Genomic DNA, 17638 nt, shown 5'->3' on the forward strand with positions numbered 1-17638 from the left:
ATTTCAAGATTGAAATTATTTTCACAACTACAAGGAACTGCCCAATAGTGCTTTTAAAAAATCATTTATCTAGAATTCTGGATCCTTAATAGTTTGTGAATGAAGAATTGTATCTTAATTTAATTTTCTGGTTTGGTCCCATTGGTATTAAATGATACAAAAATGGCTTTGAAAATTATAACCTAAGAGGGGAGCCTTAAAATACACAATGTGTGGGTTTTGTATACATCTTATAAATGTTATATGGTTTCAAACTCTGAGATTTTTAAACAGAATCTAGCACACCAGATGTTTCATATGGAAAACTTGTATAGTAAATAAGACTTTTTAAAACCATATTATCTGCTGCATTTAGTTCAGCCTGAGGCTGCTGACTATATTTATTCAGTTTTGAGTTGTTTAGAAGTTCTTAAATTCTGAATTCTTCTTGAAAATAAATTCAAATGTAATAATTTACAGATCTCAAAGTAAGAATATCACTTTAATCCAAGTATTTACATCTAGTCGGTTTGGTTTATCAACCAATTTGGTCCTGTCAGAACCTGTGATCTGAGAAGAAAGCAAAAGAAAAAAAGGAAGGAAGGAAGGAGGGAGGGAGGGAAGGAAGGAATCAAGGGAAAGAAAGAAAGAAAGAAAGAAAGAAAGAAAGAAAGAAAGAAAGAAAGAAAGAAAGAAAGAAAGAAAGAAAGAAAGAAAGAAGGGAGGGAGGAAGGAAAGAAAGAAAAAGAAAGAAAGAAAGAAAGAAAGAAAGAAAGAAAGAAAGAAAGAAAGAAAGAAAGAAAGAAAAGAAAAAGGGAGAGGGGGAAGGAAGGGAGTGAGGGAAGGAAGGGAAAGAAGGAAAGAAAGAAAGAAACAAACAAAAGAAAGAAAAGAAAGAGAAAGAAAAAGAAAAAGGAGACAACCAATTCCTTTAAAATCACAGAAAGTATTTTTTCCAAGAAAAGTCCAGTAATTAATGATTAAGCTAAAAGCAAGGCTTTTTCCTTGTGTTGGTATCTGAACAGGGCATGCAGTATTTCTGTGGTAAGTGGAACATTTACGTTCTTTGGGCAGTGGGCCTCATGCTCCTGCCCTCAGGCTGTTGCTTACATAGAGAGGTGCTCTCCACTGCAGGCCACCTTCTGTGGAAAAGATTGTTGTAAATTGTAAAAAAGAGTATAGAAAATGTAGAAAGGATTTATGCAAGTTGTGATATGATTTTAAGTATTTTTGTTATATATTAGAAAATAAATCATAAACTTTAAAAAATTGTCTCTGAGCACCTCTCACCAGCCTCACGGTGGGCCCTGCCTGGTACCAGCACCTTTCCCCAGAAACCTGACCCTGAGGAATGCCGCCTCACACCTGGCTGACCACCACCACTGGAGCAACACTCAATTCCACTGAAGCAAAGGCAGCTCGTGTTTAATCGCTTCATGCCCCCACTGACCTAATATTTACATTCAGGTGAACTGTGTTTAATATGTAAACTGTTTGCAAAATAGCAGGAGTTCAAGGATAAAAAGTAGGTAGGAGTAGCAAAATCTTTAAAAATGGTTTCAGAAGTATGACTAAGCTTGTCTTTTTGTGTGTCTGTCTCTGTGTGGATCCACCTGCTTTGCAGGGAAGTCTTCCTGTCCCAAAGGAGGTGAACCGCAAGAAGGACGAGGAGACCGATGCTGCCTCCCTGGCTCCACTGGGCAGCAATGAACTCCGCTCCCCAAGTATCAGTTACCTCCACTCTTTTTAATCATAACACCTCCATTTGTATTACATATGGTGTATGGGTATTGATGAGGTCATGGTATCATATATGGGATTTTTTTCTGTGTAAATCATCAAGTATAAGAAGAAACTATGGGACTCTGAGCCTTGCTTTAGAGAATTTACAGTGGACAAATAGGTATCATCAAACCAGTTTCTGATCATTCTGACTCAAGTGAAAACGCTCAGAATTTCACACTGTGAATCCACGTTTACAACCCCTACAGGTGGGCCTTCAGGCCTGGTTCGCTACAACAACGTCTTCCACAACTCAAACTCCCACCGCGCTCACATGACCGGTCCACTCCGCCTTTCCCTCTGACAGCTCCCGACTGCTTCTTGCAGAGGCTGAGAGTCCCCATTTTTTTTTTTTCATTTAGATGTAACAAGCCTAGTAGCTTATGTTCATCAATTGTCTGTATATCTCTATATTTTATCCATGTACTCTTTTTGATGTATAGAAGTAGTTTGAAACTCATTGTTTCCTTGTGGTAAGTGACCGAGATGCTGCCACAGGACCTGAGACACTGATGAATGGTGCTATTTTGGACTTTCAACATGCTCCTTGGCGAGGTAGCTCTGATGGAGTTATTTTTTATTTCCATGTTCTAAGAAGGTGTTGGTACTCTGTTTCCCTGAATGTTATTCTCTAGACTGGATTGACTTGTTTTCCTTGTGTCTTCAGTGTGGCTTTCTTCCTCAGTGTAGTAGGATGAACGAATGCTACCAAGAGTGGGAGAGACTGTGGTCTCATCGGCTGGCACTCATGGGCATGCAGTCAGGGTAGCGGGAGCAATCACAAAACTGTAATTTATTTACCAAGTCTCTTCCTTTCTTCAGCCTCGCCTGCCTGACCTAGAGAAAGAAAAAGCAATAATTTAACAGGCATTTTGAGGTATCTCTTTGGATTCTTTTTGCTTGACCAGATATTTGGGGGGAAAGGGCCCACTCTTTTTAAATAAACACCCTGTTTAAAAAAAGAAAAAGTAAAAGCTCCAAAATGCTGGCATTTGAGTAGGGAAAATGAGAATTACACCTTTTCCAAAAATTAAGTTGGAAAAGTATCCTTACAAAAATAATAATAATAGTAATAATAAAAGGCAGAGCATTCTTTTTGGGGCAGTTTTGATAAGCAAGGTATAGATTTTACATTTTTGTCCTTGCTCCCAATGAAATGGATAAACAAAAATAAAATCAGATAATACCATCTACTCATGGAATGTTGTTGTGTTAGCCAGTCTGAAAGCCCACCTTAATTTTTATATAACTGTCTTTTAGCTCTTCCTTTAACAGGGCAGCTCTTGTTCTGAACTGTTCTGCTTCTGACTGTTAAACACCAATGACGCATGCGCTGCACTTCTTCTCGTTTCCCCATGGGTCTGAGTTTCCTGTGCATTTCTCCCACCCCTTCCTTTGTTAGAATAGGTATATCGGCTGTGTAAATAGAGCAAGAAAACAGTATTCTGCATCCGTGGCATTTATGTAGAGTTGCAGTTGTGTGCTGCTGAAAGTGCAGGCTTTTGTAACAATGTGATCTTTACTGATGCACTCATAAGTACCCAATGTATTTTAGCTATTTTAGTAGTATTTGTTCAATAAATATGCAAGCTGTAAGGTACTCGTCTGATTTGGCTCATTATTGAAGAGTCCTACTTTTGAATACCTTTACTGGTTCATGCTAATTTTTGTGTTCCCAGAGTCCCAAAAGTCAGGCCAGTAAACCCATGGGCAAATATCAAAAGAGATGGAATCAGCTCTGCCTGACATGCATTTTCCCTCTTGAGGGTTTTATGAGATTAGGGGCTAGGCAGGGGCTCATTAAGATGGTATTAGCAGAGCTGCCTCCAGACACAAAGGAGAATTAGACCAAGATCCTTTTATTTCTAGGCTTTTCTCCCTTTCAGGGTTTTTCCCACATACCTCACATTTGTTCTTTCTCACTCTTTGCGATTAAGACCTACTTTGTGATATTCTTTATCCATGCCAAAAGACACCTGACCTCACATCTTCATGGAATATTTGTACTTTTACACAGATAAAAGGCTTAAACTTGTAAGAGGATAAAATGTTCAGATAGAATTTTAAGTCAAAGACCTTATTTATATGTGCCCAGCTACCTGGAACCTAGCAGAAGGTAAGCTGACATCACCAGGATCAAGAGTCTTCTGTGACCTGTGACCCTGAGGGCTGGCAGTTCAGGAGACTGCAGCTTCTTGAGTTGAAAAATGCCTGCCAGGCTCACCCATTGTGAGAGTGAGATTTTAACTTGAGTATGCACAAGTTACTAAAGTGATTGTCTGGGTGCCGATACTGAAGTTTCACCTGAAGAGAAGCTAAGGAAGAGAAAGTTCTGAGATAGAAGCCAGAGGGAGAAGTTAAAGGTAATTGCCTCAGACTTGGAGCTCAGCCTCTGGAGAGTAAGCAGGAGGTGCTTTCTGAAAAATCTTGGGCTAGACTCTGCATAACAAGGGGAAGCGTGCTGATATCAATTTGAAAGGATTGCACATTTCAGGTTTTTTGTCTGAGTGTCCTGCTTACCCCAATTTTTAATCTTCTAAGAGAAAGTAGCCTTAGAGTGGAACTAAACCTGAACTGCCTACCAGATAATCAGAAATTGTTCAACCTGAAGGGAAATTTTTTTAATGGAGTTAACATCACCTCTGGGTAATCCCATTCAGAGATTCATACCTCCAGGTATAAACAGAATTCTTACATTTGACTACTTTTTTAGTCTACAAAACGTGCTCATTTCCCATCATTGTAGCATCATCCTGGCTGGGATGCGGGGGATGCACCCTGTCCTCTTGCAGTGCTAAACTGGGAACAGAATAAGGTGATGACAATGGGCCCTGGGGGTGGAGTGGTCTGGGTTCCTTTATTCCTATCTGTATTATTTACGTTTTGCTGCATAACACATTACAACCACGTTTCGGGTCTTGAAAAATAAACTTCATATTGTACAGAGTCTGTTAGTCAGAAATTTAGGAGCAGTTGAGCTGGTAGTCACTGCTGAGGATCTCAAGATTGCAGTTGAGATGGCTCCAGGGGCCGCAGCCGTTCATAGGCTTAACTGGAACGGGAGAATCTGCTTCCAGCATGGCTCACTCCCAGGGGTGTGAGCAGGGTGCCTCAATTTCTGTGTTGATGGGCTTCTCTACATAGCTGCTTAACTACCCTTACAACTTCTGGTTTCCTAAAGAGTAATTCAAGGTAGGCCTAGGAGCAAGCCAAAATGCCTATGATCTTTCTCAGAACTCACCATCATGTACCGTATTCAGTTCATCAGAAGCAAGTTATTAAGTATAGCCCACACAAAAGGAGAAGGGAATTAAGCTCTACATCTTGAAGGGAGAAAAACTACAGCTTTTGAGCACATTTTTTGCTCAAAACCAACACACCATCTGATATTCAAGAACTCAGTGGCATGGAAGCCAAGGGTTGCATGTAAGAAAAACTTGAAGCAGAATAATAGCTACTTCTTTCACTGAAAAGTCTACAGCCCTTGGTGCTCCAGAGACTGAAAGTGTAAGAGGAAAGTATGCAAGAAGTATGATACCGGGGTTGCACAGCCTTCGTTTATTAATCACAGTGGTATCAGCTGCATCAGGAACATTTATAGCAAGTTATTGGAAGCTATAAAGACAAGAAACTGGAATAAATTTTAATTTCTAAGAAAATGTGTGGATTGTTACACATGATTGCTGTCTCGGCCTCTCCAAGCTCGATATATTAAGTGACTGACTCTCTACCCTGCTTTAAACTTACAGGAATCTTGAGTGAGGATCAGTTATAGACTTGGTAAGGGTTAATAACTGCTGAGGCAGAGCTAAGAGTTAGAGAGCTGCGGAAGTCAGTGTGGGAAACACAAACGCGGATGGAAGATGGCTTTGTTTTCTCACCAGAGGCACAAATATCACTACGTAGCATTTGGGTGGACATTTCCAACTAATAATCATAAACCGGGTATAACTTACGGACTTGATTTGGTTTACCTGCAATGTGTTTTATAAAAATGTCAATTTCATTGCTGATGTTACAAACTGGAAGATTTCACATGAAAATGTAAGTGGAAAACTGGACACGTACCAGTAGTGGAATTGGAGCTGAACAGCTGGCTCCGCCTTTGGCCGAGGCTTCTCTCTCCTTGATCCAGTGTTCACAGCCTCTCCTTTCACGTAGGGCAGTCATTCCCATCACTCGCCTGCCTCTGCTGGCGTGGCAGTTTGCAGCATTAATTGTCTGATGCAATTCCATCTGCACCTCTGTACAACTGTGTGCAAATATAAATGTATGCATTTATATACCATCTGTATAAATTGTAATCTTTTCTAGTACTAATCTGCTGAGAATAAGTCTGAGTTCAGAATAGTCCTCTCCCCCACACTGTTCTTTTAAAGATAGAGCTCACCCATGCCAAGTCTTCATATGACACATTGTCTTTACCATGACACTGAAACTCCAGATGGAGCAAACAGTAACCTCTAATGATTAATCACAAACGAGTTTTGTCTTTCCCTTCCTACACACATATTAAAGGCGGTTATGATGCTAACAAAATATAAGTGGGGTGTTTGGACCCTTATGTATATTTTCAGAATTCAAGAAGATAGGTGAAATGGTGGGAATAATGGCAATTTGATTTAGCACCTTTTCCTTTTTGTCCTCCTGAGTCTCACAAAGAATGCCTTGCTCTTGAGGGAGAATCCCGAAAGAGTGAGACAAGGAGAAAATTGGTAGGAGACACTGCGCGCTAAAATTGGCTTCTTCGCGTGATTATAAGCAGTTGCTTTCCACTATTCTCAATATCCATCCTAGGATGTATCTTGAGTAGGAAGAAAATTAAATTGGAAGCGCTAACGCAGCATAGATTTGTAATGCTGATTCTTTTATTTTCTCTCCTTACTTATCTTGAGACCGACTGTCATTCTATTGCCAAGGGCAGCGTCAAACTCCAGGTCTTAAGCAACCCTCCGGAGTCCCTGGGACAGTAGTCGTGCCATCAGGCCTAACTTGTTGATTATTGTAAACGTAATTGGAATGCTTTTTGAAAATACCAGATTTCTACAAAATACATGGACAGCAAAGGATAAAAAACTTTCATGTAGATTCTTTCAGACTTGATTTGCATTAAAGTTGTCAAAACATTGTATCAAACCATAGCTTGAGATATTTATTCAATTATAGTCAATTCTCATATTTCATCTTATAAGATGGTTAATACATTTTTCATAATTATAACAAAAACTGTGCTTCCAGACTGATTAGTAGTCTAGAACGTTTTTGTTATGAGTTATATTTCTGATTTTATACTACTTCTTATTTATTCTTCAAAGCCAATCAGGTGTGTGTAGCTGCACACAATTTTGCTAGATGTGTCATGCCTTGTATCATTTTTTTCTTGTTCTACATGACACTGTATTGGTAATCTTGTTTTTATAACTTCAACATCCAACAGTTACACGAGACCTGTGTCATCTTGATTTTTATAGTTTTTAGTCATAAATTTCACAAGATACCTTTTAGTTCTCAGTGATTACTGAAAAATGAAGTCAGTCTTTTTTCAGACATAAAATGTGTCTAATTTGGCTAGTCAGCTTTACAGTGAAAATTGACCCTGCTCATGAGGTCTTTTCACAGACCTTTTCTACAAATTACTTAAACCTGCAGCTGCAAAGTAGAGGTAATAATAGAACAAGAAAGAAGATCCAAAGCATTTTGTCAAAAAGCATTCTTTTGATAAAGGTGTGATCGAATTAAAAATGTATGTTTTTTGTCACTTCGAAAGAGACTTTTAAAAGGTATATTTAAGTAAAAGTGTTACAGCACAATTAACAATAATTTGATAAATCATAGTAAAGCTCTCGATATACTTTTCAGAATTTGAGAAAGTGAATTATTCAAGTGACTGGAGAATAAATATCTTTACTGGTCATGTTTTCTTCAACTTGTTACTTTTTAAGTTCATTTTTAAAATCAAGCTTATTGATATAACTTAGGTACACATAATGATCACACTCATCGTAGGGAATTTGTACCTGTACATAATATATCTTAATTCCTCTTTTTCTCCTCATTCCCTTGCCCTCTCTTAAGAAGGCAGATTATCAAATTGTCAGGTAACAGAACACAAAAATATTTTGGGTAATAAATCACAATATGAATTTTGGCATATGATAGAAGTAATTCAAAGTTGAGTTATAACACTATAATAAAATACTTCCAGTTTATATAGCTTACATCTATAAGAAAACAACAAGTAGAAGTGGAATTTATACTGACCCAATGTTTCTTTTAAGGAGTAAATAATACTAATCTACAAATGCACGAACTGCAAATTGTTCATCCCATTGAAAAATGCACTTGTACTATAACTTCACTGTTTGTAATTGATAGTATAAGCATTCATTTTGCTCTAATCAGTAATGTGTAACAAAAATAAGTCATCCACATAGGGTTTTTAATCCTTAGAGTTTGCAGCTACAGAAAATAAAAGTTTAACCTTAGGTATATTTTAAATGCAGATAAATATAATAGGGCAATAAAGGAAAGAAGAGGTAAGGACCATATTACGTTAAGACAAAATTATTTTGGAGAAGTGGAAAGATATTTTAAGTTCAAGCAGAAAAAGAAAAAAATATCAACTTTCTGAAATTCACAGGAGTATTTTTTTTCAAAAATGGAATAATGATAGCTTAACTATTGTCATGGTAGTTAGATTCCACTATATACATTTATTCAAGAATTTAAGCTTTCATTTCAAAATGGAAATACAGCATCCCTTGAAAGTATTTGAATTTATGATGAAAAACTTTACTATCACCTTAGGAACTGCACAGTGATACATAGTTTATTAAGTTTATTTTAACAGCTATAAGAACAAAAGAGTTTGAAAATCTCTGGGCTAAAGAATAACCTAGGTGGGGGCTGGGGATTTAGCTCAGCGGCAAAGCGCCTGCCTGGCAAGCGCAAGGTCGTGAGTTCGGTTCCCAGTACCGGAGAAAAACCAAAAAAAAAAAAAAAAAAGAATAACCTAGGTGCTTTGCTTTAAAGGACATATTCTTATCTAGTAATACTTGCCATCTACCACAATGGCTGAATTTTCCCCTATTATTTTCCCATGTGGGTCACTGGCCACTAGTCTATTGTAATCCAGGGAGTAAGACTACAAGAGAACACAGTGCCAGTGTTTTTTGTTCATTTGCTTGTTTGTTATAGAGAAGGAAAGAAGAAGTCCACATCAGCTAGCAGTGCTTAGCCAGGGTCAGTGGCTGGGCCAGCAAGGCACCAGTGACACAAGGCAGTAATACAGGAAGGTTGCAGGGGGGATTGGTCATCTTGGGCTGCAAATTTAACCAGTCTATAGGAGATCAGACACTTCTAACAGCCTTGTCTTCATTCGCTCACCAGGTCAAATCTTTTTTAGGGAAAATATTCTTTTTCACTAGTTTCTTCGTTGTATCTCTATTCAGTGTGCCCAAAAGAGCTGGGTCAAGGGTAACCCTCATGGGAGAAAGGGACCAAGGTCCGTGAGAGAAATGGGAACATACATCAGGTTCCAATCCTTTTAGTCCCTGAGACCCTGGCAGCCCTGGAAGAAAGTCCATAACACCGCAGCAAACAGGTTATACATCTGGGCTGAAAAATGAGGTCAGTTTTTATTCCATGTGTCCATTAGGCCTGCCTTCGAATGTAACTACATAGAAGGAGTAGAGGATTTGTTTCTTTACTCAGTACACAGTGCCATTTATGCCACCAAGAGATCCGTGTGGCTATGTAAAAGCCTGGCAGAGAGAGACTTTTAAGAATGCATTAATTGGTTGAGTCCTTCATGTTGAGAAGCTTTAATTATTAGTTGGGTCCTTACTGAGCCCAACACTCCTATTAATTTCCACCAGCACATTTATTCTAGCCGAATCCCAGAAGCTCCACAGAGAGAGCTGCCTTTTTCTTCCATTCAACAACCTTCCCCCCACCTTGCTTTCTTTGCCTTTTTGTTTTCTAGGCTGTGCACCCTCCGTTCCTTTAGCCAGGTTTCCTGGGACCCATTTTCTGGGAATATTTGCACCCCTGTGGTCTTCTTGTAGGAACCCTGTCTGTGATCGGCCCAGGTTCTTTTAAAAGATGATCACTGAACCCTAGAAGGTCCCGGTGGCGCCCACTGAAGGAAGACACTGTGTGGTGCTCTGGTTGTTAGGGGCTTCAGCGACATAGTGGGTTGAAGGGAGTGTTCAGTTCAGTGTCAGAGCTCATGCTCTGGGCAAGCAACCCTCGGCACAGTCTCCCCTCCTTGCTGTAGTCTTGCTTCCATGACATCCTGAGAAGAAGGAGACAGTCATTTGTTTCCTTGAAGTCCCTGGATACTTCCTGTTCTCACCTTCCCTGGGGCTTGGTGACAAAGCTGCTGGGGATCTGGGAGAGAGGAGCAAGCGAGAAGCCTCATCAGACCTCCTTAGGAGCTGTCTCTCTGGCTTGTGTCTTAAAACACTAGGGCTAGTTTCTCAAAAGCAAATGCTCCCACAGAGCTGAGGGGCATTGCTTTCTAGGAGACAGGGGTAACTGGAACACTCTAATTTGTCATTAACAGCTGGGATCTGCTTTGTCAGATGTGATAATGAGGGAGTACAGTATTTAATGTGAGTTCTGGTGGTGGAGGAGGATTAGCTCAGAGGGACATTTTTAAAATGTGTGGTAGCAGCCCTCAGGAAGAGCGTGAAAAATAGCCTCTTGCTCATGGCATGTGTAGGACACTTGACGGTTGTCATGTGTATCATTTCACATATGGTCCCTCCATAAAGAGATTTATTGCCAGGTGTTGACTCACACAGTTATGGAGGTTGAGAAGTTCTAGACCTGTCATCCTCAAGCTGGAGATTCAGGAAAGCCAGAGTTTAACTCAAAAGCCTGAGAGTTACAGGTGTCACTTCTATTTCTGATCTGAAGTTCTGAGACCACATGTACCCAGGACAGATCAATGTTCCAGTTCAAGCGGTGAGGCAAACGGTGAATCAAACATTTGCTTTTTTGTTCTAGTCAGATCCACATTAGCGAGGTCCATATATTTACTCAGTACACTAATTCAAATATGATTCTCACCAGAAACATTCAAAAATAATGTTTATTCAGTTATCTGGGCATCCAATAGCCTAGTCAAATTAACATAAATTAAACATCATACTTCCCTCATATAAAAATTTGATCTCAAAAAATATCGATAGTCCTTTTGGCCTATGAACTAAATGGGTACAGTTTTCTTGGTCTTCATGAATGCACTCGTATAACAGGAATTCTTAAACCAAGAAATGAGATGCTACCACTCCGATTTCACACATCAGATATGGGAGGTGAGGGACACACTGGCATGGTGGGGCCTCTGTGTTCTTCTCTGAGCCTGATTTTCAGCTGGCTGATGTCAACCGCTTGTTCTCAGATAGGAGCCCTCATGCAGAAACTTTCTGCCCTAGACTTCACATTTCTAGGGTACATTTATCAACTGGATGTGTGCACCATCTGGTTGGGATATCTGCCACTGGACTGATCCCCAAGGCCAAGTCGACCCATCCGGATGACTGTGTGGCTACCCACTTTCTCTGTCACCACTTCACCTAGGTTTCTTCCAGAGCTGTGTGGCAATCAGAGGTAGATGAAGGCCATTTTCTAGCCAGACAATTACCAGCTACACACAGGGAAATTACTCAGCCTTGGTTTATCTGTTGAAAAAAACTAACGGTGATTTTTTAAAAAAAGGACCTTTGATAGGGGGAGGAATTGAAGCAACAGAGTTTTGTGCTTCTATGTCCCATACTACACTTTTTAAAAGAGGGGAGCATTTTTGGTCCTTTTACACACAACAGAGGATCTGTTTCAGAGCTCACACCTGACTACACCTCCTATACTGTATTATCTACATCATCTCCAACCTCCCTAGTCAGCCTGTATCCTCCCTGCCCTGGAAGTTAGGGGAGGAGCTATGTCTCTTTCTGGGTGACTTAGATACTGCTTCTGATTCAGGCATCATCAGCACTACAGCTTCCACTTTCATCATCTGTGCAAGCTGGGACCCATGGATATTCCTGTCACTTCGCCTTCTACTAGTGAAAGGTCAAGAACAGGAATTATGTAGCTTAGTAAATTCAGGGTGCTCAAAAGGAGTCAAAAGATTAGTTCTTTGCATAAACTTAAAAATATGAGGGGAAGTTAGACCTTGAGAATGATTTTAGTCCACAAAATTCCAATCTAGTTGCATATTCCAGTTGCCTAGAGAAACCTTAAAAGAATATCTATGGCCAACTTCACTCTCAGAAGCACAAACTAACTCCTCCACTCCCTCCTCAGCAGGACAGAGCCTGGGTAGTTGTACCTTCCTAAATTTCTCTAAGTGATTCTAAGACCCACCAAGCCTTTCTCCATACGTGATCACCTATGACACAAACCGTGGTGACAGTTGCACCAGCTACTGCAGGTCAAATACGAGGAGTGGGTCACCGCTAGAGCACGTAGATGATGCTTCATGTGAGAGGAATTTTCTGCTTTGCGCAGGTTCACAGGGGTCTCAGTTAGAAATCAAATGACCTCTTGCTTCAGGCCATGACCCTGTTAGGAAGCAGTTGCCCCTTTGTCTTGATGTGCTTTAGTTTTCTCATTTGTTGTATGGAGTAATAATATCTGCTTTGTTGGAAAGAGGTGCTGTGAGAATGAAAGGCACATCCCGTGTGTGTGTGTGTGCGTGTGTGTGTGCGTGCGCGCGCGCGTGATTGCATGCATGTGTGTGTGCGTGTGTGTGTTGTATATAAGTGATGCACTTTTCCTGGGAGAAGGAATGATCACTAGAAGACAGTCAAAGGAATAGAGCACATGAAGCAGACAGCTTGGGAGATGGAGCCTGGGAGAAGCTGAAGGTGGTAGAACTTTCAAGGCCGGGGGAAAAGGCAGGAAAAAGGCTTAAAGCAGTGTTCACTGCAGACCGGCTACGGTAGGGTCTGTAGAAAATGAGGAAGGAAGACATGAAAAACAGATTTAGGTTTGTATCCAAGTTTGCCTCTCTATGTACACAAAGGAAGAGAGACAGAAGGCCAAGAGCAAAGACAACTTCTACAAGGTAGGGGAGTGGGTAGTGGGAAGACCCTCGCAGTTCTAGATCAGGTACATGTCAGGATAATGACTGTGTTAATCATCTTTCTTTTTCATTGCTTTGACAAAATGAATGCTCAGCACATCTTAACGGAAGAAATAATTTGTTCTGACTCCATTTCAGTGCATAGTTGGCCGGCTCCCTTGCTCCTAGGTGTGTGGTGAGACAGTACACCATTGTGGAAGAGCACGGCTGAGGAAGGCCAGTCCTCTTCTGGTGGTCAGGAGGCAGAAGCAGGAGACAAGGGCCAACATGTACCCTTTGGGGCATGCCCTTGGTGTCCGCCTCCTAAAGTGTCCATTGTCTCCCACTCAGGCCACCAGCTGAGGCCAAGCCTTCAACACATGAGCCTCTGGGGGACATCTCAGATCCACAGCAGGGACCCACGACGCTGTGATGTGGGAAGCCTGGTCATTACGCAGATCAAGTTGATGAGCTGTAAGGACTTATTCTTGCAATCTTATCCCTAAAAGAGAAAATTTGGAGAGGGTCTCACATCAGCAGAATATCAAGTTCACTTGGAGCACTGGCAGGAAAAACAGGACCAAAACTTCTGCGTGCACTGCAGGGAGTCAGTCACCCATATACAACCTGTCCAAGCCAAATCTTCATGAGTGGGATAATGAGCCTAGAATACTGATTATCACAGCTGAACCATCTCCTTAGGCGCTAATAACATCTTTGTGCAGAAAAAGTTAAACATTAGTAGTGGCAGAATATAACAAGAAGGTTAAAAGTAAATCCATAAGTAGAAGGTAGCTCCAACTGAAGGAGGAAAATAGAAATATATAAAGTCAGACATACCGGGCAGTGAGCTAAGCCGGTATTCTTTGGAGAATCTAACTAGAAGTGAGAATAAAAAGATATAAATGCCTTAATAAAAGTTGAGCATGAAGTTTATCAGGCAGAGGAGGTCAAGAAGGGAGATGGAAACAGGAGAAAGTACTCAGTCTCAGGAAGGCAGGAGAAAATATACAGGCTCCTACCGTCAATGCAGAAAAATCTAGATTACTTTGAGAACAAAAGATTGAATTCTGAGAAGTCAGAGGAACATGAAATGATATACTCATCTTTGTTACTGTTTTGTATGTAGTTGTATGATATTCAATATTAGGCCTTCTTACATTAAAAGTAGTAACAATGAGATTATTACCAAAAAACAATGCAGAAAACCATTTGCTAGAATTCAAATCCTATTCACAAAATAAAATTGGGAGCAGAGCCGAGTTACCTTAATCAATGAAAAGCATATACAAAAAAACATAGCTAACACTGTTCATGATTATAAAAGCGGTAAAAGACTAAAAGGCCTACAGATTTTAATGAAGGAAATAAAACTATCTTGATCTGCATGTGACACAACTGTTTTTATAAAACATCCCCATGCATCTCTACAAAATATTCTCACAACTAAAAAACGAGTTTGACAATGGGGCAAAGTACAAGAAAACTGTATAAAAATTAATTATATTTCTGTACACTAGTGATGATGTCATTGGCACCAAAATTAAAAATAAAATATCATTTATAGTCACTCAAATTAAAACAAATATTTAAGCGTAGCCTAATAAAACATGTATAAGTTGTGTGATGACAAAATGCTTATGAACAAATCAAAGAAGATGTCAAGTGTACAGACACACTGAATCTGTTGACTGGACAATTCAGCATAGTAATTATGTTAGTTATTCCCAAACTGTTACATAAGCTTAACACATTTTTATCAAAATCCCAGAAAGGCTGTTGGTACAAACAGGTAGAATTATCCTAAATTTTCATAAAAGGAGAAGGAACTGAAATAGAATAATTTTGAAGAAAGAATAAAGTGAAAATAATCAATCTATTAAATTTTAAGACATATTCTATAACCCAGTAACCAAGACTAGAGAGAGATTCATAGGTCATGGGGACGAAATAGAGACCTCAAAATAGACATTCATAAATATGCCCACCAGATGTTTGATAAAAATGAAAAGCCATTACAACAGAGAAAAGAGAGCCTTTTCAACAAGGGGTGCCAGAGTAATTGGATCTGCATTAAAAAACAGCAACAAAAGAAACTACCTATCTGATACATTATATGACTATCAACTCAAAATGGATTACAGATTCAAATGTAAAATGTAAAACTATGAGAATTTTTAAAAAACACAGCGAGGGAAAATATTCTGAGTGTAGGGCTCAGCACTGATACCAAGAGCAGGCCGTAAGAAGAAAAATTGATAACCTGGACTGCATCAAAGTCAAATTTGTTTTTTAAAGACACTGTTTAGAAGATGACAGATGAGACATAGATTAGGCAAAAATATTTGTAAATCTTATATTTGAAGCCAATAGTATCTAAAACATTTTAAAAGACTTAAGGATTATCTCTACGCTCAGACACTTTCGGTGTGCGAACGCAAACGGCTTTCCCAAATGCTTGTACCAGTTGCATTCTTCTCCATGGAGAGGAGTGGATGCCCGTCCTAAGACACCTCCACCGGGAGCAGGCTGTACAGCTGCTGCTTAGGCTTTGTGACTTTTGTAGGTGAAGAATAGCACCTCGTTACTGCGACTTTCATTTTGTGTATGAGTGAGGATGAACAGTTCTAAATGTCTACAAATCCTCTGTATCATTGTATGATTACCCTGTCCATCAAGAACCCAGGGATTCCTCTGACTCTTCATGCGTAACACAAGGGGCACAGGAAACGTTAGGAGCTGGTTAAAAATTGATTGTACTTTGTTAAAAATTAGAGTGAAACTAAGAGATACATTTGGGTGTCAGGGGGATCCTTAGGTGAAGCATAACCAGGTTGTGGAAAGGGTGAGTGATACAGCACAGCAGGGTCTGGGGTGGGGTTCAGACATGGTTTGGGCTGTGGGAAAGTCAGGAAATGATTTTTGTATGGACAGAAGTATTACAGTGCAGATCTTATAAGAGCTGGGTGTAACCTTCCTGGTGCAGTAAAGCAGCAGGGAAGTGGGTAAGTATATAAAATTTGTGCAAAAATCAAACGACATAAAAATATAAATTGCAGAAAGCTCAAGAGGCAGCCCAAGGCACGATTTAAATCTCAGAAACAAAGTCCTATTGTTTCAGCCCAGACCTAGCCTTTAAAACGAACATGGGGTGGGGCTTGTTTGAAGATGTGTGACTGAGCTCTGTACACAGGGGAACGCAAACACTGGTACAGCAGAGGGAAAATTGCTTGCACTGCTTATTACAGGAATACAGCTACAGAGGTGCTCGTGACTGGCTTTGCGGGGAAAAGGGGATAAAGTTAGGAATGAAGAAATGGTGGTTTCTATAGACCAAAGTTCTCAATGTAAAACTACAAGGCTACAGAACTATCCTGTGGATAGATGTGGGTAATCAGAATCTTAATTATACCTGGAAAGAAGGCAAAGGCACCAATACTCTAGTATCTGTATGTTGCAGAGCAGTAGAGAGACCCCTCTATGTCTAACCTCTATCCTCAGGATGAATCTCCTCTGAAATATTCCTAATACTTTATACAAATTCTTCTTCATGCTGTGCTTGGAGACTCACTACTTTCCTATTTTTGATTCTCACACCATAGATCCTACTCTTCCTCTGTAACTACATGAAACAGTGACAATAATAGTTTATATTTAATGAATGCTATCTGGCACTATAGACATTACTTAGCTTAGTTCCTATATTAACCTTCACAATAGGCAGTTTTTTCTTATTCCTACCTCTCAGATGAAGCAATGGAAGACTAAAGAGATTGTGTGGCATTTCCAGTGCAGTGTACGGGAAGAGTCACTATTTCAACCCAGGCCTGCACCCCAAGCTTTTTTCTCTTAAGCATTTTGCTAGATTCTATTAACTTGCTTCATAAATCTAAGCTGATGTTTTTTTGAGACTTCTGTAAGTTTTGGAAGCAAACTCTAGTATAACAGTTACAGGTTTCTACCATTAAAATATTGTCACATTTTCCTCTAGAAATTTCTTTATGAAAGTATGTCCTTTATGAAAGCATGTTCTTTATGAAGTATGTTCTTTATGAAAGTATATTCAGATTACACTACAGATTTCAGATTACAAAGAGCTGAGATTTCAGACTGTATGAACTATTTTGGTTCTGCTTATTAATAGATTTTTTTTTTGTAAACATTTGGTAGACTTGTGGCAGAATTTGGTTTGAGGTCTGCTTTTGTTATAACCTCCTAGAGACTTTGTAGGGAGATAAATAATCTCACTACCACTGTTATCTACCAAACAATCTACCGTTATCCCAAACATAAAACAAAGAACTTCAGAGTCAGTGAACGATCACACGCTGGCTCAGGACAGTTAGAAAAAAGTGGTTTTAAAGATAAATTTCCACAAGCGAACTTAATTTGCCAAGGGATCTGATTAGTGTGGAATGGAGGGAAGCCATCCCCTTCCTGGACACTCTCCCTTCTGCACAGCCTGAGACTGCAGCAAATCCTGGCAGGCTCAAAATTCTGTGACCTCCAGAGCATCAAGGACTCAATGCATGGTCTTGATGTTTTCACACTTGCTACAGATCCATTTCCACCCTGGACAAAGTTCTGGGAGGTTTTGTTGTGTCCAAAGATAGCACTGGTATGTAGAAAGGACCATTTAGAAATGCATTTTTTAATTGGTATTCACTTTATTAAAGTCACCAGTTTTTAATAAATTCATTCTTCCCTAAGGTTTAAGTTCAACTTACAAATCATAGTGTATTTATGCCTAGTAATTTGAGTAATTACTCCAATGCCCTTTGAACAATACTTAATCTTACTTAA

General features: G+C 39.7%; 1 protein-coding gene across 1 annotated transcript in view; it reads left to right on the plus strand.

Moving 5' to 3' along the window:
- The window catches only part of Nrep (neuronal regeneration related protein), a 28884-nt gene extending 25523 nt beyond the window's left edge, over nucleotides 1-3361 (plus strand). Inside the window, exon 4 of the mRNA XM_005382159.2 lies at nucleotides 1604-3361. Within this exon, the coding sequence (XP_005382216.1) occupies nucleotides 1604-1729 (126 nt within the window). The 3' untranslated portion in view covers nucleotides 1730-3361. The remainder of the gene's footprint in view (nucleotides 1-1603) is intronic.
- Nucleotides 3362-17638: the final 14277 nt, after the last annotated feature.

This window comes from Chinchilla lanigera, unplaced genomic scaffold, assembly GCF_000276665.1.
Source record: "Chinchilla lanigera isolate Chin_1 unplaced genomic scaffold, ChiLan1.0 scaffold00017, whole genome shotgun sequence".
Classification (NCBI taxonomy): domain Eukaryota; kingdom Metazoa; phylum Chordata; class Mammalia; order Rodentia; family Chinchillidae; genus Chinchilla; species Chinchilla lanigera.